Source organism: Balaenoptera physalus (genome assembly GCF_965194825.1).
Source record: "Balaenoptera physalus genome assembly, chromosome: 16".
Classification (NCBI taxonomy): domain Eukaryota; kingdom Metazoa; phylum Chordata; class Mammalia; order Artiodactyla; family Balaenopteridae; genus Balaenoptera; species Balaenoptera physalus.
Genome location: NC_138898.1, coordinates 70970538 through 70993962, shown reverse-complemented (window position 1 = coordinate 70993962; position 23425 = coordinate 70970538). Strand labels below are relative to the sequence as shown.

General features: G+C 46.1%; 2 protein-coding genes across 13 annotated transcripts in view; one reads left to right on the top strand and one right to left on the bottom strand.

Annotated features, from left to right (window-relative positions):
• Window positions 1-23425, top strand: part of PDZD9 (PDZ domain containing 9) — a 365894-nt gene that overhangs the window by 242579 nt on the left and 99890 nt on the right. The gene's annotated exons all lie outside the window — the stretch shown is intronic.
• Window positions 1-23425, bottom strand: part of VWA3A (von Willebrand factor A domain containing 3A) — a 58713-nt gene that overhangs the window by 14860 nt on the left and 20428 nt on the right. For 11 of the 12 annotated variants that reach the window (XR_014254977.1, XR_014254978.1, XR_014254979.1 and 8 more), the window contains 15 exons: window positions 21983-22081; window positions 20481-20587; window positions 18261-18386; window positions 17841-17949; window positions 17592-17657; window positions 15401-15526; window positions 13292-13427; window positions 13079-13182; window positions 11292-11372; window positions 10759-10853; window positions 9185-9304; window positions 4775-4849; window positions 4433-4577; window positions 3799-3994; window positions 1594-1664 (listed from right to left, as the gene is read on the bottom strand). Coding sequence is in view for 9 of the 12 variants with exons in the window: in XM_082430952.1 (XP_082287078.1) it covers window positions 1594-1664; window positions 3799-3994; window positions 4433-4577; window positions 4775-4849; window positions 9185-9304; window positions 10759-10853; window positions 11292-11372; window positions 13079-13182; window positions 13292-13427; window positions 15401-15526; window positions 17592-17657; window positions 17841-17949; window positions 18261-18386; window positions 20481-20587; window positions 21983-22081 (1656 nt within the window). In the remaining 3 variants the exon portion in view is untranslated. The remainder of the gene's footprint in view (window positions 1-1593; window positions 1665-3798; window positions 3995-4432; window positions 4578-4774; window positions 4850-9184; window positions 9305-10758; window positions 10854-11291; window positions 11373-13078; window positions 13183-13291; window positions 13428-15400; window positions 15527-17591; window positions 17658-17840; window positions 17950-18260; window positions 18387-20480; window positions 20588-21982; window positions 22082-23425) is intronic. The other variant, XM_082430955.1, reaches the window with a different exon arrangement.

The window sequence follows — 23425 nt, the reverse complement described above, 5'->3', positions numbered from 1 at the left end:
CCAAGGGTTTGCCAATCTATGGCCCTGCCCTCCCAAGAGCTCACCATGTAGCTGGGGAGACGGGCAGTCCTGACAATGGTCGTATTTGAAATGTGAGTCACGTCCACCTACGTGTTCTCTGTCCATCCCCATGGCTTGAACTGCCCCACACCTCTACGTCCAGCCCTCAGCTTTATCCACCTGCCTGAAGGATGCCCCCACTCGTTATCTCACAGGCCCCGCAAACTCACCTTTGTTCTACGCCCACCCTCCCTGAATCCCCACCTGTTTTCTCTCTCTGGGTCAATGGCACCACTGTCTACCAGGTCCCGCAGCAAGGAACTTGGGAGTCATCCTGGGATTTCTTCTTCTTCCTCACCCCATTCATTCAATCAGCCACAAGTTTGGTCAATTCTTCCTTAAAGACATGTTCTCATATTTGTTCCCTTATTTTTGTTCCCTTATTTCCATTCTCATTGTTCCTGATGCGATCTGGTCCCGCTCTCATCGCACCTTGAACTGCTCAACACCCTCTCTGAGGAGGTAACACTTTAGTGAAACTTGAATCATAAGGAGGAACCCATGGATGACCTGGGAGGGGAACAGTTGGTGAAGGAAGTGGCAGGTACAAAGGCCTTGAGTTTAGGAATGAGATTGATGTGTTCAAGAATGTACAGGCCAAGATGCAGGGCACACGGACCTGAAACCAGTGACTTACAGGAAACTCTCACATTTCATTGGAAGCCTTTGGTGTCTGTGGATCAGCACAAAGGTGGAAAGCTGATGTGGGATGAGTTGTGTCCCCCAAAAAGACATGTTGAAGTTCCCCGGTACCCATAAACATGAGCTTACTTGGAAGCAGGGCCTTTGTAATTAAGATGTAAGTTAATGAGGTTGTACTGGGAGGGCGGGCCCTTAATCCAATACAATTGGTGTCCTTATAAGAGGAGAAGAGACACAGACACACACACAGAGGGAGGAGAGCCATGTGGAGATGGAAGCAGAGATTGGGGTTGTGCTGCCACAAGCCAAGGAAAGGCAAGGATTGCTGGTGCCAAGGACTCCCTCCCTTGACCAAACTTTAGTCATGTTCCTCTGAGCCCCCTTCTTGACTGGGCTTTGACTTTGGCCTGCTGAACCCAGTTTTAGCAAAGAATCCTGTTGAGCCTGTTTAGCAAGAATCCCCCTGCCCTTGATATCTAGTCAACTTCATCTTAGTAATTTTCCATCCACTGACCCTCTCACTCTGCTTATTGGCTATAAATGCCCAGCTATCTTTGCTGTATAATCGGAGTTGAGTTCAATCTCTCTCCCCGATTGCAGTCGTCTTGAATAATGTCCTCCTTGCCATTTTTAACAAGCGTCCAGTGCAATTTCATTTCTTTAACAGCAACCATCACCAGATGCTAGGAAGAGGTAAAGAGGGATTCCACCCAGAGCCTTCGGTGGGGACATGGCCCTTTTGATACCTTGATTTCAGACTCTAGCCTCTGGGACTGTGAGGGAAGAAATGTCTGTTGTTTTAAGCCACCCAGTTTGTGGTACTTTATATGGCAGCCCCAGGACCCTAATACAGAAGCCAGTGCAGTCATTTGCTCCACACCTAAGGCATACCTTTTGGGAGTAGCTGAGAGCCTTTTCCATCTCAGACGTGATGGCACTGATATCATCGCTTTCATAAATACCTGGAAACAAAGCACATCATGATTGACTGTGGGGAAGGGATGGAGATTCTGGCAAGTGTCCACATCTGTAAACACGTGGGCCATGTGGAGGTGACCTCAGCCCAAGGGGCAGGGTGGGGTCTTAATGGGCTTAGCTGACTAGCTCCCCCCCATACTTTCTGGTGGTAAAGGGGATGGACAGGAACAGTGAGGATACCAAGCGCGGGGCTGGCCTTGGGACCCAGCACCCCGGCACCCAGCCAAGAGCTCTCACCCACAGGAAGCGTAGGTCAGGGGAAAGGTCCTGCTCCTCCAGTGAATAAAAAGATCCACCTTGGGGTTAATTAAAGTAGCTAATGTCTTTAGTGAATAACATCTGTAGTAATATCTCAAATGTGACTCATTTGAGAGGGACTAGAGTGTAATGACTAACAAGAACGACTCTGGGTTCAAATCCTGGTTCTACTACTTACTACGTCTATGCTTTGGGTTCTGTGTCTCAGCTTCCCTATCTGTAAAATGGGGATAATAGGAATAACACACTTCATAGGGTTATTGTGAGGAATGAATCACGACATAGGTAAAACACTTAAAACCGTGTCTGGCATATAATAGTTATTCTATAAATGTTTGCTATTATTAATAATAATCAACAGTAATAACTTAAATGTATATGCCTAGCACTTTTCATGAGTTCCACCCCTGGCTATGCCACTAATTTTGTAACCACAGGCACCTCATGTTCTTGGGAGTCATTTCTTCATCTATAAATCAGAGAGGTCAGAATGCACTAGCGTGTCCCAAGCTTCAGTCCCTCCTGAATCACGTCACAATTTTGCCTTGTCTGCATATCACCTAAACCATAATTTACTTAACATATATTTTTAATCAATTCACTTTCATTTACTTAAAAGTACACACATATATAAAATTGAGATATAATTGACATATAACATTATATTACTTTCAGGTGTACAACATAATGATTTGATATTTGTATATACTGTGAAATGATCACCATAAAAGTCTAATTAACATCCTTTAAAAGCATATTTTAAAGAGAAAATTTATGTCACTGCTGACAATGAATGCTAGCATTTTTTAAATGAAATATTACAACAATCATATAACCATTTAGGGGAGGGAAAAAAATTTTCCTCTACCCTCCTAGATTCTCCAGCTGGGGCCTTGGAAATCAAACTGACAAAAGACAGATTAACAAGAGAAAAATAGAGTTTATTAATGCATGCGGTGTGCATACATGGGGGAGAAACTCAGCGATGAGTTACTCAGAGGGAGTGGTTGGAACTTGGGGCTTCTGTAGCATCTTACCGAAGAACAATAGAAATGACAAGACAAAGAGAAATGACAAGACAAAGGAAATGGGGTTTGGCTTTGAGGGCCGGCAAACTGTGGGAAGGTAAATATTTGGGGGGAACTAATGGAAGACAAGGGTTTTTTAGGTGAGGGTTGTTACGTAGATTCCTCTTGGTGCTGTGAAGAGCCCAGAGCTGCCAACCAGAGCTTAAGAGTCTAAGAGTCATCCTTCATCTCCTGGCACAGAAGCAGGACATAGAAATTTATGTCCTGCTTTTAGGCAAATGGGGGAAGGGGAAGCAGAGAGGTTTTTTGGCATCTGCTGTTTCTTAATTGTCTTCAACTCAAAATAATCCTTATGCCAAAGTGGCATATATTGAGGTGGCATATTCTGACCTCCTACAGCTATGACAAAAAATTGTCGCTTTGTGTTCCATGTACAACTATCTTGCCAGCCACCTGCTGCGAACATATCACCTTTTGGGAAATGCTAAACTAAGGGACCTTTAGGGCCCCTTCCAGCCCTGACATTCTAAAATATTTTTAAGTAGTTTTACTTTTTTTCTTTTTCACTTTAAAACAATTATGGGAAGATATACATAACATAAAATGTACCATTGTAACCATTTTTAAGTGTACAGTTCAGCAGCATTAAGTACATTTACACTGCCGTGCAGCCATCGCCACCATCCATCTCCAGAACAGTAGTTTTACATTTGCAAATGTGATTTTCACAGGCCGCTTTCCTGGAATATGGCTATAGCATAGGGAGCTATGTTGGCACTGAGACAACTGTCTGGGAAGAAAGATGCGGAGAGTCCAGCCAACTCTTACACACCTGTGTCTCCAAACCAGTGGAAGCGGCCCCCAGCAGCCCGGGTGACCTCCCGGTAGGCGGCGGCCGTGTCACTGCGGCTGGCATAGCAGGCAGGGGGCGTGGTGTCCATCTGTGACTCGCCCACATAGAAGAGACACACGTTCAGCTGGAAGTCACAGCCCACACGGGCCTCGGCCATGTAGGCGCTGAGCATAGCCTGTGGAGAGACAGGGAGGAGGGGCCCATAGCTGAGGGCTCTCCAAGCCGCTGATCTTGGGTCAGTTCAGCCTAATTGCTTTCCTGAGGACCTACTGTGTACCTGGTCTAGTATGTGGCACTGAGGATGGAAAGATGAAAGAGCCTGGGTCACCATTTCTCTTACTATCTTAATAGGGCGTGGCCGGGGAGCTGGGCCTGAGATCCTAGACCAGCATCCTCGACATCCCGTGGAAGCTTGTTAGAGATGCAGACTCTCAGGCCCCTTCGGAACCAGGTCTAACAACATCTGCATTTGAACAACATCTCCAGGTGATTCTTTGGCACGATAAAGTCCAGACTGGAAAATCATGCTGGAGAAACCAGTTGCTAGGCGTCCACCTAGCAGAAGATGTGGGGTCGCGAAGGATAAGTGATGCCCAGGACGTGGCCTACCCACCACGTCCTGGTCAGGGATGCCCCCGGTGAAGAGGTAGATGCCCTGTGATTGCTGTTTGTCTTTGTCCTTGAAGTCCACTTCCACAGCCTTCCGCAGGGCGCTGAGGACATTCCTGCTGCCTTGACACTGCAGGCTCAGGACCCACCTGGGGGGCAGGGAGGGCCATGCTGAGAGGGAGGGCCAGGCTGAGGGGGAGGGCGGGAAATGGAAGGCGGTTGTTTCCTGATTCATGCCTGAGTCCGTCGGAGGGCAAAGATTCTAGAGAGAGCTACTTTCTAGGGGAGGGGGGCCAGAAAATAATAGCACAGAGGAGGCTGACGTCAGACCCAGCAGGTCACCTACCGCCAGGCGCTTTGTAAGTTGCTATGGCTCGCGGCAACCATCTCGGGCCTCCAGCTTTCAATGGTGCTTCCAAACCTTGGAAAAAAGGAAAGAGGGCTTGTTCTTAGGGGGAAAATACGTGCCCCAGCTCTTTGGGCTCCCCAGGATTTTAAGGGGGCAAGATTTGGATTACACCGCCAAAATGTTAGGATGCCACTGTCCTGGGCCAGCCACAAGATCTCCTTGCTGGTCATGACATGTCTCAGCACATTCACGGTGGGAGCAGTGCTGTGCCCTCAGTGGAGACACAGCCAACACCAGTTTGGCCAGACTTCCCTCCTGAAGAAGGGTCACTCCCTTCTCTGTGTGGACTTCCTTACCCCCAGGGAAGGAGTCGTTTCTCCCTTTTTAGCTCTGATTCATCCTCACAACACATTTTTCACTCTCCATCTGCACTATAGCTTTTCTTTTGTATATGTATCAGCTCATTTTCCCTATGAGACAGAACTTAAATCTTTGAGAAGAGGATTTATCCCCTTTATCAAGGAAAAGATGTCCCCTCTCTGGCTCAGGAGCAATTCCTCCACCTGGGCTCTTGACTTCACCACCACCAATCTCTTCTGAGACCTTGCCCACAGGGACCTCTCTCCCACACACATGCCCAGCGTCTACTTCCCTCTTCCCCATCGCCTCTCTTAAATATAACTTCTTCGTCTACCAGCTACTTCTCTCTCTTTCTTCTTCCCCCTCACAGACGTGCTCCCTAGAAAAACGGTGTTACCACCTCCTCCTCATCTTCTACTTCTCAACCCACTGCAGTCAAGCTTCTTCCCTGGTTCTCTGATAAATATTAACAAGGACCTCCTTTCCCCCTCCCATGGAAATATCTCTCTTATAGTTGGATAAAAATTCTAACAATATACAAAGAGTGAAAATTCCTCCAATTTTATCCCCCCCCCCAATTTCTGTTAACTCTTTGTTCTATATTCTTTTGGATTAAAAAAAAAAATAAATGTGTAGGACTTCCCTGGTGGTCCAGCGGTTAAGACTCCATGCTCCCAATGCAGGGGGCCCGGTTTCGATCCCTGGTCAGGGAACTAGATCCTGCGTGCCACAACTAAAAGATCCCACGGGCTGCAACTAAGAGCCAGCGCAGCCAAATAAATAAATACATATATTTTTTAAAATGCGTAGGTAAATATATATTCACAGAAATGGAATTACATAACCTATACTATTTGTTTCCTTTCATTTGGACTTACTGAGGACTTTTTCTGAATGCGTTCACATAAATCTCCCACATTCTTTTGAATAGTTGCATAGAATATGCATAGTTGCATATTCTATTCTATTCAATAGAATAGAATTCTACTGTCAGGATTATTTTACCAATTTCCTCTTGCTTTTTTCCAGGTTTACCAATCATTAGAACTCTGCACTGAAAGGCTTAATCGAAGGAACAAAGAACATACACTTAAAAGATTTAGTGCTCGCTTCAGCAGCACATATACTAAAATTGGAACGATACCAAGAAGATTAGCATGGTCCCTGCGCAAGGTTGACACGCAATAAATTAGGAGTTTGAGATTAACAGATACACACTACTATATATAAAATAGATAATCAACAAGGACCTACTGTCTAGCATGGGGAACTATACTCAATATTTTATAATAACCTATAAGGGAAAAGAATCTGAAAAAGGATACATATATACATATATATGAAACTGAATCACTTTGCTCTACACCTGAAACTAACACAACATTGCAAATCAACTATACTTGAATAAAGAAATTTAATACAAGGGCTATACCAAATGACACTTCCACCAATACTTTCCAAGAGCGCCCTTTTCACCAAATTATCATCAGCACTGGGTATTATCAATCTTTTAAATACTTGCCAAAATGAATTGCAAAACACATTAGATCTCACTGTTTTCCTATCAGGGAGCGCTATTGCCAGGTTCAGTGGATCCCTGCATTCTTCCCCTTCCTTCTTTGCTTCTGCAGGCTCTGTTTTTTTTCCCTTGGGAAAGGGTAAACACCTTTCTCTCCTGGTTTTCCTCCTGCCTTTCTGGCTGCTCCTCTCTTGTTTCTTTGGCGGTTCCCTTTCTCCACCCACACTCCAAATGGTAGTTCTTCCCAAGTTCTGTCCTTGGTTGTCACCGCTCCCCCTTCACATCTCCACAGGTGCAATTCATGCCCTCTCATGTCTTCAACCAAAATGCTGATGGCTCGCAAACCCATATTTCTTGGCTAGAGCTCCTAACAGGAGAATCCCCAGACTCCTGAGGATCTCAAACTCTATATGTTTACCTTTCAAGCTCTGCTCCACCTGGCACATCCTCTCCTCACCATTCCCTCATCCCCTACAGCCAAACAGTGACTACATTCTGTAGATTCTAACTCCCCCGCACCCCTCACAGGCCTCGCTGTCTTTCATTCCCACTGCCTTGGCTCAAGCCCCCTCTACCCCCGCAGTGGTCTAACTGGTCTACCCTCCAGTAGCGCATCCCTTCAGTCCATCCTTCCCCTTGTAGCTCGAGCGTTTCAAGATTATTACTCTTGCTTAAAATCCTTCAATACCTATACGACCTATAGTATAAAAACTCCTCTATAAAGCCTCCATCACCTGGTGTTTTATTTTGTGTTTTGCTCATGCACAGTCTCTCCCTCTCACCCCTTATTCACACGGGACTATTCACACTGACAGCTCCCCAGGGTTCTGTAGTCCGTCACACCTCTGTGCCTCTGCTCGTGCTTCTCCCTGTACCTGGAATGCCCTTTCTCCCCATTTCCCCCATCACTCCCATGTGCTGGGCAAACACTTACTCATTTGTCAAGACTCAGCTAAAGGGTCACTTCCTCTGTGAAGATTTCCTGACCTCACTCTACCCAGGTGGAATAGACTGACCCTGGCTTTGAGCCCTCACAGTCCCATATCCTCCCTTTTACTTATTTCTTCAGAAAACATTTAATAGCACTTATATTTTGACACGCCTGTCTCCTACTACTAGGCCATAAATTCCTTGAGGATAGGTATTGTGTGTTTTAACTTCTGTATCCCTAATGCCTGGCATAGTGACGGTGCATGGCAGGCTTTCAATAAAAGTTCGTTGAATGAATGAATGGATGGATGAATGAATGAAAATATTGTCCAAAATGCTTCTCTAAGCATTTTTTCTGTAGAATTTATTAGGGAAAGATTAGACTCTGGTACAGTTTAATATATAATATTAACTGCTGACTTATTAGGTTTAGAACACTCCCTATTTCATGTGAAATTGCATAAAAAAAAATATATAGGGCTTCCCTGGTGGCGCAGTGGTTAAGAATCTGCCTGCCAATGCAGGGGCACGGGAAGATCCCACATGCCAAGGAGCAACTAAGCCCATGTGCCACAACTACTGAGCCTGCACTCTAGAGCCCGCCAACCACAACTGCTGAAGCCCACGCACCTAGAGCCCGTGCTCTGCAACAAGAGAAGTCACAACGAGAAGCCCTTGCACCGCAACGAAGAGTAGTCCCTGCTCGCTGCAACTAGAGAAAGCCCACACACCACAACTAAAGAAAGCCCGCACGCAGCAATGAAGACCCAATGCAGCCAAAAATAAAATAAATTAATTAAAAAAATATATATAACTATACATATATTTAAATTATATATAATTATAGATTAAAAATATAAGTAACTATGTAGACAGAACTATAACTTAAATATATATAGTATTATATATAGTGATATATAATTTAAATGTATATGTAGTTAAATACTTGTTATATATGGAATATTTACATTTTAAATTTAAGTTTATTTATATTTAAAATTTATATATAAAATATATAATTTAAATATATAGTTATATAGTTTTAATTTATATTATATATACTTATATATAATTTAAATATACAGTTTTATATATAATTAAATCATATAGTTTTATATATAACTGTATAATTTAATTCTATATAGCTATACATAATATACAATATATAACTATATACAAAAATTATATTGATATATCTATGTATAATTAAAATTTATAATTGGAATTCTGAGTGTTTGAAATACCGTGGCTTGCTAGAACTGAGCTAGGAACCAAGCCTGGGGGCCTTTCTTTTTCTCTTTTGTGTTTATCAGCTTGGTAGCCAAATGGGGCAATGGGCTGAGTTACTTTATCCTGGCTGATCAAGCAATGTGTTTTGGGGCCGCTTATCACCTTCGCCCCAGTGGGACTGTCCTGCAACCATTTAATTATTCAATGCCCCAAACAAGATCCTTCAAATCAGATAAACTGACGGCCCTCCTAGGATGCTGGGTGCCCATACATCTGTCGTCCTGCCAGAAGCCTCAGCCCAGCGATGGCATCCGAGTGCACACGCCCTCCCCACCACGGGAAGCGGGAAGCAGGAAGCGGGAGCGTACGCGATGATGTTGAAGCAGTCCTTGTTGGACAGCTGCTCCTCCAGCAGAAGTCTCAGGGAGTGCTGGATATGAATAATGTACATGGAATTGGTCACAGAGATATCGAGCAGTATAACCACCCTAAAAAGAAACACAAGCTTTAAGAGGAGAAGCAAACCTCTCAGATAATGTTTATTTTGTTCCATTTTACTATTTAACGTTTTTTCCAGGGGAGTTCTGCATGCCAAGTTCATAGCTGGCCAAATCTCCATGGTCTGAAGTCAACACAGGCAGGTTTACAACAGTAGAACCTTCTCTCCAGGAGGGTCTATCATGGTATAAAGCCTCGTGGTGGAGATGGTTTAAGGACAGGGCTGCATATAATGATTTCGTACATTTCCTTGTTTTAAATTACTAGCATTCAATATTATTATAGGTTGGGGTCTATGAAGGGAAAACAGAAACAAGCTAAGCAAGTTAGATGGGGAATTAGGCATAACTGGGGCCTCTGGGGAAATGTATCTTATTATTTTCTCTCTCTGTTTTAAGATCTCTAGTGCTATTCAGCCTTCTCCTTTTATTACTTCAAATCTTATAGCCCCATCTCCTCCCCCCGATTCTCATTTTGAGGCAGCTATGGATAGCAAAAGAAAAGCCACTGGATAGAGAGTCAGAAGGCCTTGGTTCAAGTCCTACTTCCTGTGTGGCCTTAGGCAAGTCACAACACCTCTCTGGTCCTTGGTATATTTAACTATAAACTATTTATAATGAGACTCTTCACAGGGTTGCTTTGAGAATTAAATGATGTAATAGATGAATAGTATTACAAAGCATAATACTTGGTAAGTGGTAAGGCATCAAGTAAGGTGTGGAAGTGATAATGATATTTTGGATACCTATTGGTTCTCCCTACTCAGCATCCATTACCTCCTCTCACAGCAGCATCTTGATTTTGGGGGGGTGAGGAGGGGTAATACCTCTGTCTCTAACAGTCCATTTGAGTTGGGTAGAGCTGACGCCAGCCCAAACTTTAAGAGTGGACATTTGACCCCAGGCAATCAGAACATCAAACCCTCTTGGCCCTAGTGAATAGCTCAAGGATGGACCCTTGCTCCAAGCCCTGGGAGTGCTAAACTGAAGGAAGGAAGTTGGGAGCTTTGGGTGGCTATCTTGCTACCTGGAGGGGCAAGCCAGCCTGAAAACAAAGCGAACAGAGAGGAAAACAGAGCTGAGGGGTGGAGAGAGATTCCTGACATGCACGAACCTCTGGATCAAGCCATGCCTGAAGACAACTATCAAATCTAGTCTAGAATTTTCAGTTACCTTAACCAGACTTCCCTAATTTGTTTAAGTCAATTTGCACTTAGTTTCTGTTGCTTTTTAACAGAAGGATTCCTGAGTGACATTGTTGATATTGAGTGATGCTATTGTTGATGTTGGGGATGATGGTGGTGACTTTTCCCTCCAGGGGTTCTGCTGAGTGATTACTGATCCTTAATCTAAATGATGCTACCAACAGGGAATTCATGAGTTGGTTGAGTGCTGTGTCACACATGACACCCATGAAGGACAAGAACACTACTGGGGGAAGGTACCTTTTTTCGCAGACGGTGCCCCAGATTCTTCTGCTGGCCAAGGAGAGCCACTCGATCCGTCTCTCATACATCCGCGTAGCTCTGCTGAGCTGTTTCTGCAAACTCATGCGCCACACACAGTGAGCGACTGCGCAGAGCATGGCCGATCAAGGGGTCTGGGGGAAGGGGGTGTACCCCACTTGGTTTCTGGGAATGGTGGGTCAAGGCCATGGGTATCCAGGCAGTACAAACATTCCACTAAAGCATGGATGAGTCTGCCACAAGATCAGGAAGGGAAGAGTCAAAGTATTTCGTTGCCTCAAATGGGGAGGAGGTAAATATTGACCCAAAGGATCAGAGGCTTTTGATCCAGGTCCCTGCCTGGCATCCAGGTCCCTGCCTGGGGAGGAGGTGGAGAAAGCTCCAGAGGGGCCTGTGGGTGAAGCACAGCCTCTGTTTATAAGAGGGAGTTCAGCCAGGAGCTTGGTGCCTCCACATTCCACCCATCTCCCTCCCCGCACCTCATATTCTGACTTATGGGACCCACCGCTGACCTGGTACTCATACAGGAAGGGCAGGTCCACGTGAATATTCTTCATTGTCCCATCATGCCATTCAAATTGTACCATTGCCTTCTGCACTCAGGTGTGGCCAGGAGGGGAGCAGGTGAACAGAAGCACAGGTGGGGAAGGATTTTAAGTTTAAATTGGCCACTGGGCTCTCCAAGTGAGATGCAAGAGAGGGAAATGGGCTCTTAGCACATCTGGGGTTGGATTACACCCCTCTTCCCCACACACCAGACAATTGCCTTGTCTGGAGCTGGCAGCAGAGGGCCTTCAGGATACAGTCCCCTGAATGAACTGTGCCTGACAGCAAGCCAGCTCCCTTCTCAGGAGGCTCTTCTGAACATCAGAGTCTTTACTACAAGATATGGTCGGAGGTTTGGTAATAGCAGAGTTGCAGACCTTAAAACATACTAGCCATGAGTTCTTAGGTTTGGGAACCCAGATGGGCCTTCATGGACACTTTGAAAATCAAATTTGTTCATTTTGTTCTTTCATCCTCCACCAAGTTGTCATACCTCTATCACTCTTTCCATCTAGTCATCCATCCATGGGCTGTCAGAACTCTACATCCCCACACTCTCTCTTTCCTTTCATTCTTCTGCCTTTCCACTGATCTTTCTTTTCCTTTCTTTTTTTTTTTTTTGACTGCACGGTGCAGCATGTGGGATCCTAGTTCTCCCACCAGGGATCGAACCCATGCCCCCTGCAGTGGGAGCGCAGAGTCTCAACCACTGGACCACCAGGGAAGTCCCTCCACTGATCTTTCTATTCACCCATTACCATTATACCGTCCTTCCATTCTTCCATCCTTCCACCCTTTCTTGAATCTTTATTTTCATTCTTTCGTCTTTTTTAAAAAATATTTATTTAATTAATTAATATATTTATTTGGCTGTGCCCAGGTCTTAGTTGCAGCACATGGGACCTTCATTTCCACGTGCGGGATCTTGGTTGCGGCATGCGGGATTTAGTTCCCTGACCAGGGATCGAACCTGGGCCCCCTGCATTGGGAGTGCAGAGCCTTAACCACTGGACTACCAGGGAAGTCCCCATCCTTTCATCTTTTTTTTTTTTTTTTAATTTTTAAAAAAAAAAATTTTTTTTACTTTCATCTTTTTTTACTTTATCCTGTCATCCATCCTTCCATTTTCCCTCCCATTCTTCCATCTGTTCACTTTTCCATCCATCCATCCATCCAACCATACATCCATTCTTTTACCTATTCATTCATCATTTCCATCCATCCGCTCATTCACCCTTTTCATTCTTCTTTCCATCCTTCCTTCCACCCACTCAGCCACCATTCACTGAGTGCTTATTTGTACTAGATATCGGGGATAGAGGGTTGGAGAAGAGGTTTTCTTTTAAAGGGCTCATACTTTGGTGGGGATTAGACATGTAACAAATACACACATTAGCGCATTACAGGAGCGATAGTAGAAGTCTGTAAAAGGTACAGCGAGGACACAAAGAGAGTGTGTTCTGAATGGGGAGGAGGAAAACCTCCGTGGAGGAGGCGACCGTGGTGCCCAATATACTCCCTCTTACCCCAATCTCCCAAGTTTCATTTTCGTATCTTTGAAAAACAGCAGTTAGAGTAGATTTGATGAGAGTTCTAGAGTCCTGGGTGGAATGCCTCCACCCCACTCCAGGCCCTCAGGCCCTTGCTCCTTGGGCTCTGTCTTATGACTTCTATTTCCTGAACATTTCAGAAAGGAAATACCACACAGGAGCTCCCCTGCAAAGGACTGGACAGAACTCTGAATCTGAGTTACCTCATAGATAGTTGATGAAACTGTCTTCCGGAGAATAGGCACAAATTCCTCCACGGGAGAGAATGCATTGGGTGCCAGAACCTGATAAAGGCTTAGCTTCTTGGCTGTAAAAATAAATGGTGGGGTTTGAGGCACTACTCATGAAGCCCCAAAGGGTTCATTCCTTTCAGTTAGTCACCTGGGTCCTGGGTTCTTCCCTCTTTGGGTATTTACCTTTCAGGCTATTGGTCTTTAGCCATTCTGCAGAAGTCTTGTCCAAGTTTGGGAACTCAATTGTGAGGGGATCCTCATGCTTTGGGGGTTTAGGCAAGAGACTCGTGAGTGGCCTCTTTGCAATCTCTGTGGAAATCTAATTGAAATGAAAAATCATCCTTACATAATCATATTTTACAGCTGGGAAGTCCACAGTCTCCCCCACCCATCCAAGGGAGCATCTTAAAACATTACCTGGTAAACTAAAGGCAGTTCTGCCTTCCCCTCCCACTATCCCCATCTGCTTCTCAGGAGATTTCTGGAATTTCCAGGAGAAGAGAGAGATATACCCAGAAACTCACTTCCTCTTTCATTTGTCCGTCCTCCTCACCCCTTCCCACCCTTACCATTAAGATAAGCACCTTGGGGGCTTCCCTGGTGGCGCAGTGGTTGAGAATCTGCCTGCCAATGCAGGGCACACGGGTTCGAGCCCTGGTCTGGGAAGATCCCACATGCCGCGGAGCAACTAAGCCCGTGTGCCACAACTACTGAGCCTGCGCGTCTGGAGCCTGTGCTCTGCGACAAGAGAGGCCGCGACAGTGAGAGGCCTGCGCACTGCGATGAAGAGTGGCCCCCGCTTGCCACAACTAGAGAAAGCCCTCACAGAAACGAAGACCCAACACAGCCAATAAATAAATAAATAAATAAATAAATAAGTGAAATTCTTTAAAAAAAAAAAAAAAAAAAAAAAGATAAGCACCTTGGACTCCAAGATGACAGGTGGCCCTGCCCAGGGCTCAAAACATGAGGCTCCAGGGAACTGAAAAGTAACTCCTGCACCAAATCATTTAGGGAGCCCTGATCTAGCCCAGCCTCCCTTGTCCACATTTACAACCTAAAACCTGAGGTTCTGAGAGGTTAAATCACATAGCTCGTGTATGAGGAAAACACAGAACAGCAATTCCCAAACTTCAGACATTCGAGCACCTCCTTCATGAACTTTGCTATGAGTACCACTGTACTGTTATTTACTTAATATCTAAAAAATCAAACATATAACATTAAATCTTTTTAATTATTAATTTTAATAATATTAATTGAAATTAATGTTAATTTCAATTTTAATTTTTGACTTCCTTTTTTGTACTTACATAATTTTAGAAAGATCTATTTCTGCCATAATGAGCTAGTTTTAAATGCATATCATTGAAAAGAATATTAATCTATGTATCACCTTATAATCATCTTGCAAACTACAAGTAGTACATGTGTTTCATTTTGGGAAACGTCTGGCAAGGTTTTGGCATCAAACAGACCTGGGTTCAACTGAGACTAATCAGCTTCCCTCTGTGATCTCAGGCAAATTATTTAAACTCTTAACTTCAGTTTTCTCATCTGTAAAATGGGGGTAATAACATACCTACCGCAGACTGTTGTTGTAAAGATAAAATAAGGCATTTAAAGAATTAAGCATTGTGCCCATCTTATAGTGAGCTCTCAGCGAATGAAAACTATTATAATAGTTATTACTAATAATTATTGTTATTGTTGTAGATAATCAGTAGAAGAGCTGAAACTAAAATTTAAAATCCCAGTCTAGGTGCTGTGTTTCTTTCACTACATCCAGCCAGGTCAAAACGTCTGGTACCCCAAATCCATACATTCATTCTGTGAAGCTATAAACGCATTCCCAATTCTCTTCGGTACGCAGCTTTAACGTTGATTGTGTCCGTAAGCTTTCTGAGTTACTCTGCTGATGTTAAATTAAGCGTCCCCAAGCAGGGCCTTTGCCCTGAGTGAGATACTGGTGGGAAGACCGTCTTCAAGACAGGCTACAGTGTGGTTGAGGTTTTCATTGTTCTCCAAACTGGGGGGAAGGGAGGGGCAGTGGTAGGGGGAAGGGGTGGCAGGAGCCTGCTGGCCTTTCTCTGAAATAAATCTTTCAGTTAGAAAATCCACCAGGATCCTTCCAGCGGAGGCCTGGGCAGCTCACAGCTGTTGGGACAGCGGGGGGCGGGGCCTCGCTTTGTTCCATTTTCGGGACTTGCGTGACAGGTGAGACAGGAGACCATGGTGAGGCCAGCTGCGCACCTCCGCGGAAGGTCTGAGCTTGGGGCTCTCACCGCCTACCTCGTGCATCAAGCCGGTCGGCTCCTCCCAGGGGGCGCTCTGGTGCAAGGCTTGGACGTGGCCCCGGAGGCTCTGGGCCTTCTGGATTTCTGCCAGGAGCTCATCCACCTCCCGGCTGCTGTAGATCTGGGGGTGGCGAGGGCAATCAGTCAGGCAGAAGTCACCTGGCTACCGGCAGTGGCCAAGGCGGGAAAGGACAGGCAGCCACGTGAATCCCTAAGGCGGAGCGGCAGGCTCTTTAAAGCGGACGTTATAAACCGGGGTCCATGTGCAGGACAGAGCCTGCGAAAGTCAGTGTTCCATTTGTACAGCATTGGCTTGCAGTGTTTTTAAACAATTGAAGGGCTGTCTAGCCTTAAAAATGTGAAGAAACACTTTACACCTTCTAGGATGACAATAATAATAATAATAATAATGATGGGGGGAGGGGAGCGGGAGGGGGAGCGGGAGAGAGGGGGGAGGGGGAGGAGGAGGAATTGGAACTGTGGGATGAGGGTGGAATTGTAAAATGGTGCAGCTGCTGTGGAGAACTGTTTGGTGGCTCCTCAAGAAATTAAACAGAATTACTACCTGACCCAGCATTTCTACTGCTAGCTTTATACCTACAGTAATTGAAAACAGGGACTCAGATACTTGTACACCAATAATCATACCAGTTCACAACAGCTCAAATGTCCATTGACTGATGAATGGATAAACAAAGTATAGTATATCCAGAAAATGGAATATTATTCAACCCAAAAGGAACAAAGTTCTGATGCAGGCTACAACATAGATGAACCTTGAAAACATGATGCTCAGTGAAAGAAGATGGACATGAAAGGTGTATGATTCCATTTATATGAAATATCCAGAATAAGTAAATCCCTAGAGACAGAAAGCAGATTGGTGGTTACCTGGGGCTGCAGGGGAGGGGGAACAGGGAGTCACTGCTTTAATAGGTACAGAGTTTCCTTTTGGGGGGATGGAAATGTTTTGGAGCTAAATAAAGGTGGTGATTGCACAACATTGTGAATGTACTAACTGCCCTTGATTGTTCACTTTATGTTATGAGAATTTCACCGCAATTTTTAAAAAATGTAAAGAAATCACACACATACAAAAATCCAGGTTTCTGGCTCTTGTTGAAAAATCAGAAGACCTGGCAACACTGGTGGTCACACTCCTACAGAACACCCAGCTGGGGCTGTGCGAAGGTGCCTCTTCAGCTGTGGCAAGTGCTGTTTCGTTCACCACACTCCTTACCGCTCACTGTTGTGTCCCCATCAGAAACAGTTGTCATTTTTTGTCACCTTTGCACTGTTGTTTTGCCCATAATAACAAAGGCAATGAAATTTGTTTTAACCATACCTCTACCAAGAGTGGAAAAACAACAGATAAGCCAAGAGGTTCACAGGTCTTAACAGAAAATATTTCTTAAACCAGCCAGTTTCATTCACTCACTGTACTTTCCTAGCCACTGGAGTCTGTGACTCCTCTAGGGTCTGGGCAATGAGGTAACAAGAAGGGGTTCTGCCCAAGGAAAATGTTGCCTGACCTTGGCTCCCTCGTGGGAAATGTCCGACTTTTTGACCCTTGAACGTACTTGTGAGATGCAAATATTCATGTGCTCACGGCGATTAGGTTAGCAGGCAAGGCACAGCCTATTAGCTGAGCAGACGGCTGGATTCTCAATCTGCCAAGTGGATCTACCCACACATTTGTTAACTGTCAACTCCATTGTGGACACGGAGTATGCGATGTTATTATTAACCGGGACAAGGATACTAATGGATGGATTGGTATTGAATTACTTGCTCATTCAGAATTGATTGCTGTGCGTCTCCTGCAGTAGGTGGGGTCCATCTAGGAGAGAGAACTGAAGCAACTGCTTCAGACTCAGAGCGCTGGTGGGAGCAGAGGTGGGCCGGGGCCCATGTTGATGGCAACTGGATAGGGATTCAGGGTTCTACCGGCGTGTAATCAACTCATCATACACACCGACAAAAGGATGTCTTGTGACTTCATGTTGTTTCTGTTCTTCCCACATATTCATTTTAACCTGATTTTACCTTTGTAAACCCACTGAGTTGGGGAGGGGGGAAAGCAAGCACACACACAGCATGGTCTGTCTGGCCCAGATTCCCCAGGCACAACCTTGGAGGCAGGCAGGGATGGGAGGAGGGGGCAGTGTGTTGGCCCAAGGGCTTACCTCTGTCTCTGGGCTGTAGCAGTGGTAGTAGCCCCCAAGAGCTTCTGCAAGGTTCTTCAGAACAGCCTGCGGGGATGGTGACAGGGTGAGCCGTCACTAGGGCTCGTCTGAGCCTCCCAACTGAGCTTACCAACAGGAGAACTAGGTATAAGGAGAGTTGTGTTCTGGTCCGCAGCTTGGGGGCCTCAAAGGCTGGCCCAGCTCTCTATAGCCAATCCAAGGGAAGCCTTGGAGAATCTCGATACTTACAGGGGGCACCTGATCATCGCATTTGTAGGTGACGATGTGGGTGATGAGGTCCCTTCCCATGGTGGACTGTTGGATGTACTCGGACAGGATTTCAGAAGGTTGATCTGGGCTGTGGAGAAGACGGAAGAAGAGAAGGGGACACCTCAGCCTGAGGACGTTCCCCAGCAAAATGGTAATTCCCAAGGAACATCTACCAAATCTAATCAACCACCTGTGTCCCAGGTCACCTGTGTAAGATGCAGGGCTGAGCGGGCCACAGGCCTGACCACCCTGGCTGCCCCGCCCCAGCATCTGTGGACAAATGGCCTGGAAACACAGTCCTTCTCTCAAGCGTACGTGAAGAGTCTTGATGGTCTTTTCTCTAACAGTGGTTTGGTTCTCCAACCCCTTCATGTTATCAGCTTAGGAAAGGAGACCTACCAGCTTCCCATTATGGTCACCAGAGAATTCAGCCCCTTCAGAGCGAAGATTTTCTTCAGGGCTTGCAGCAGATTGCTGCCTCTGTCAGGCTGCAGTTTCTTTACCCAGAGCTTGAGTTCCTGGAGGCTGGGGGAGAGGATAACAACCTAATAACTCTTACTAGGGGCCAGGCCCAGGACAGGTACGAGCTGGTATAAATCGAACAATCATTCTTTGAGGTGGATACCTTTATTCCCATTTTATAGATGAGGAAACTGAGTCTCAGAGTTAGGACTTGCCCAAGGTGATACTGTAAGCAGCTGGCAACGCTGAGATTTCAAACCAGGTGTGACTCTAGGGCCTGAGCTTCTAGCGACTCTGCTACATGGGGGTCTGGGGCTAAGCTCCTTTCCCCTCCAACTCTCCTGGGAGGCAGACCTCAGCCTGAAGCACAGAGTTAATCCCTTAACCCTAAGAGGGCTTGAAGAGAAGGCACTGAGGCTGTGTGGCTACATTCCACGTGGGTTGGGATGCACACCACTCGCGACGGGGAAAATGACATAACACAGAGCTTTCTTGGCTAAATGCCTCATGCGGCACTAGTGAGACAGCCCTTCTCTTTCCATTTCTCTTTCAGTCTGACCTCCCCCTGCAAAAAAGACCCCTCAGCTCGTTGCCAGTAAGTCTGTCCTTCATTATGATAACTGTTTGAATCTCCCTTTTAAACAAAGAGAACAAATCCCAGGCCTGGCGCCCTCTCTAGCCAATAGGTTTCAAGCTGGAATTTAATAACATTGTTTTGCCTGCTTTCATTCTATTTATTTTTATAGCGACTTTCTAATTATGGCAAGTGATACGGGCTTCTCAGTTATGGTATTGATAGTTGCCTTCAAAGTAAATATAGCATTGATATTTTAAAAAATCGATAATAGGACAAGTGGCACAGAGTAAATAATAGTTCAGGTGGCAGGGATATGACAAAAATCACAAGGGAGGACCAGGAATAATTGCAGTTGAGGAACTCTTGGCTAGATGGTCTCAAGGTGACTTCCAGGTCTGACATTCCAGAGCTCGGGGGTTGAACAAGAGTGGAAATCACAGTAAAAAACACTCTTACCCACTGAGTACCTGCCCTGTGCCAAGTACTCATTTTTCACTCATCTTCACAACAACTCTGTGAGAAACAGTTGTCCTTGCCTCATTCTGCTAATAAGGGAGTTAAAGGACCGGTCAAGATGCCCCAGTAGCTGTCAGAGCCAGGATTCAAAGCCTGCGCTGCCGAACCGGTACTTCTCTACCCGGAAGGGCTCCTCTTTACAGCTAGTGCTGGGCAAGGGGACCTCCGTCCCAGAAACCCAAGCATGTGGTTTTCCCTGGGATCCGCTCTGGGCTTTGGGATCCAATCCTGACTCTGCCATTTTGGAAAAGTTCCCTAACCTGAGTCCCAGTCTCCTCATCTGCAAAACGGGGATAGTAATCCTATCCCATGTGTTGGCTATAAATATTAAGTAAGAGAGTACATGTGAAGTGCCAAGCATGGCACCTAACACATGGTGGATGATCAAGGCTACTCCCTTCATGGAAAAGAGATGTCTATTTACTGGCATAAGTAAGTAGAAATTCTTACCTTCCCCCTCTCCCCACCTGCAAAAAACCCTCCGAACCAGAAACTCCCAAAGGACTAGCTAAATAAATTACAGTATATCTACACAGTGGAATCTGTGCAGCTATTAAAAAGAATGAGGTTGATCTCTGTGTACTGAGAGAAAATGATAGTCAAGATTAGGTGCAAAGCCAAGATGCAAAACAGTGTAATGTGCTCCTGATTATGTTTAAATAAGAGAGGATAAACACACAGATGCATGTATGTGCAAAGACTGTGGAAGTTGATAGAAGAAACTGTTATTGGGAGGTGAGGGGAAACTAGGTAAGAGGGAGACTCATCTGCTATTATTTATCCTCTTATTCTGTTCCAATTTTTGAAAATGAGCATGTATTATTTTCATAATAATAAAACTACCTTGCTAGTTTTCTGGGTAAAAATGGTGTCTCATCTTTTCATTTTGTGGTGCTCGTGGGGTGACTTTTCCAAAAGTTATTGGCTCCCTGTGTTTCTGCTCTTGTGAATTGTCTCACTTATCTGTTGGGGGTCTTGCACTTTAATCATGCAGTAAAGACACTAACACTTAGAGAGGAAGATGACCAGGTAGACATCAGGGCTAAGGCTGGGCAATCACTCACCTGGAGGTGCCGACTTCCACTGGGCTGGGCCACAGGGTGCCGGTGGTGGTACCGAAGGACAGAACGTACAGCTTCTCCTTGTGGCTCAGCTGCTCATCAATGAGGCTCTGGTGGGCAAAAGGACATCGCTGGCTGCCAGAGCCACGGGCCACGTGGAGCCTGGCTCCACCTCTCACGCCGTGGCTGGGCCCTCCGGGCTGGGGTGTGAGCCGCACTGAAACAGGGTCGCTTAAGGCCCAGCTTAGTAGCCCCACGTTGACATTTGCTTGCTGCCCATCCCCGCCTGCTCCTGGCTGTGGTTGGCGGGTATGGGGCCTAGGTGGTCAGCCCGCGGCTTGACGGGCCAGTCCGGGAGCTGAGCTCTTACTCCCGCTGACCGCAGACCACGTGCTCTTCTGCCGCAGCTGCTGTGCACTTGGGTCACGGGTGCAGTGGGATGGGGACCCACCTCAGCGAATGCTGTGGTTGGACCCTCAGCACTTCACTGTGGCACCCAGGGAGGAGAACGGAGGTCGGGGGCAGCGGTTTCTGTCCCGGGCGTGTGAGTTGGGGATAGAGCGATGGGTGCGGGGCCAACCCATTGGATGCTCTCAGGCTCAACCTGGTGAGTATCCAACAATAACATAACTCATCCTTCTTCTTCCCGGCCAGCTACAAACTTCACCTGTTGCTGCCAACATGAGCCTTGCCCTGGCTAAGATTGGACCAGCCCAGCTGGGGGATCTTTGGAAACCGGGCCCTGGGACCTGTCAGGAAGGGGGGCCTGCACTGACACCTGTTCCCTGACACCTGCTGAGACCAGGAACAAGGCACAAGTCTGGAAACTGGCCCATGTTGATCCCTCTAAAGGGTCCTGGGATCAGCTGTTGCTGCTAAGGTCTCATTCAAAGCTCTTAGAGGTTCCTCTAGGAAAACAGACCCTCCGTATCACTTCACAGAGACTACAGAGGCTTTTTTCGATGCCAGACTCTGTACTGAGCACTTAATTTGCATGAACTCCTTTTGTCCTCTGGTGACCCTGTGAGGTGGCGACTGTCATCATCCCTGTTTTACAGATGAGGTAACACGGTCACACAGCCGAGAAGTGGTGGAGGTGCCTGGGGTTTGACCCTAGAGTTCTTAGCTTCTGAGTTACGGCCAAAGGAAGCAGGATAGCTCCTTGTCTGGAAAAGGCTGGAAGCCCGTGCTGTGCTGAAGTCAGTCCAACTGATTACCGCCTGCGTGCCCTCTTTCCGGGCTCTTGAGACAAAATCAGGTTAGTAGGGACTGCTGTGGTGTGAATACTAGAAGCTCACACTGCAGCTGAGAAAGACTCTGAGGCTGGGTTTTGCAGAACTCAACATATATTTTTTTTAACTGTAGGTGCTAATTAAGTGTGAACTGCTCTTTGCAAAACACTCCATTTTGCACTTGCTATAAACAAAGCCCATTAGCAAGCTCACAAGGGGAGGGTGGGGTGGAGGTGCCAGTTCCAGGTCTTTCTCTGTGCCAGAGAGACTTACCATGAGGTCATTTTGGAACTCTTCCTTCTGAGGGCCACTGCTGACAGCTGACACATCAATGAGGATGCCAACTCTGGCCCCCTTGATGAGGCCAAATGCCTAAAACCAAAGAGGGCGTGCGGAAACAACCAGCACAGCTCTGTGCTTCTACAAACCTTTTACTGGGCAGCTCTGTGTAGCAGACGTTCAAGCACTCCCCGACCTCAACAAGAAGCTGCAGAAGGAAGACCCGTTTTATAGAAGAATGCTGCAACTACTGAAGCCCTTGCGCCTAGAGCCCGTGCTCTGCAACAAGAGAAGCCGCCGCAGTGAGAAGCCCACACGCCGCAACGAAGAGTAGCCCCCGCTCGCCTCAACTAGAGAAAGCCCGCGCGCAGCAACAAAGACCCAACACAGCCAAAAATAAAATAAATAAATTTAAAACAAACAAACATGCATTCCCTTAAACCTAGCCATTGAAATTCTAGAAACTCATCCCATAGAAATAACTGGAAAAGTAAATAAGAGGGAATTGGAGCCCAGTGATGCCAGATAGTCCCAGTTTTTCAAGAGAAGACTGAAAGCAGACATAAAAGTGAAATATCAGGATTTTAAAATCTTGCCAACTAATTCAAAAAATAAAACTATGGAGGCCAAGAAAAACATGGTTGTAGGGCCAGACCTGCCTGCGTGCCACCGGTTAATAACCCCTGCTTTTATCCTCTGCAGATATGGAAACGGACACCCAGAGAAGTGAGGCCTTGCTGACAGCAGAGTCGGGAACTGGGCCCAGTGATGGACTATGCGTCACCCCAGGTGCCCCAGCACCCGGAAGACTCATGAGCTGGTTTACAGGTGATTGCTTCCCTGGAATCCAGTCGGGGCTTGTTTCCTGGCTCCTAGGTAACTCCATCAGAAAGGGGTAAGGGGAAGAAGGACCCAACCAGCAATCCCTGCCCCCTTTGTCAAAAGTGCCAGGACAGGTGTGATGTGGGTAGGCAGGTGAGAGCAACATTCTCTGAATGGATGTTTGTGGAGTAGGTGAGGATTTCACCCCTCTCAGTTCTCTCTGCCTGTGTTACCACGTGCAACCAGAGGGGGCAGGCCACAGCTGGAGATGTGCATTTGCTGACCTGTCTAAGCAACTGAAGATGGTTCTGGATCTGAGATGTAGACTACACCCTGGAATCGGCCTGGATAGTAGAGGTGGGGCTTGGGGGTGGGGAGCATGGATTTCAGCATCTTGCCTGTTCCAGGGTTTAAGAAAAGAGTTGAGGATTGCCTAAGGTGAAAGCAAATGGTGGGCCAGAAAAGCATCAGTGGAAGAATATAGGCTAAAGCAAATAAGAAAGCAAAATAAAGGTTAATTTGCCCATGATCACTCTTCTACTCTTTGGGTCTGAGGAAAACATTTAATCAAACTTTCAAAAGTTATGTCCAGATGATCAGCGTTGATCATAAATC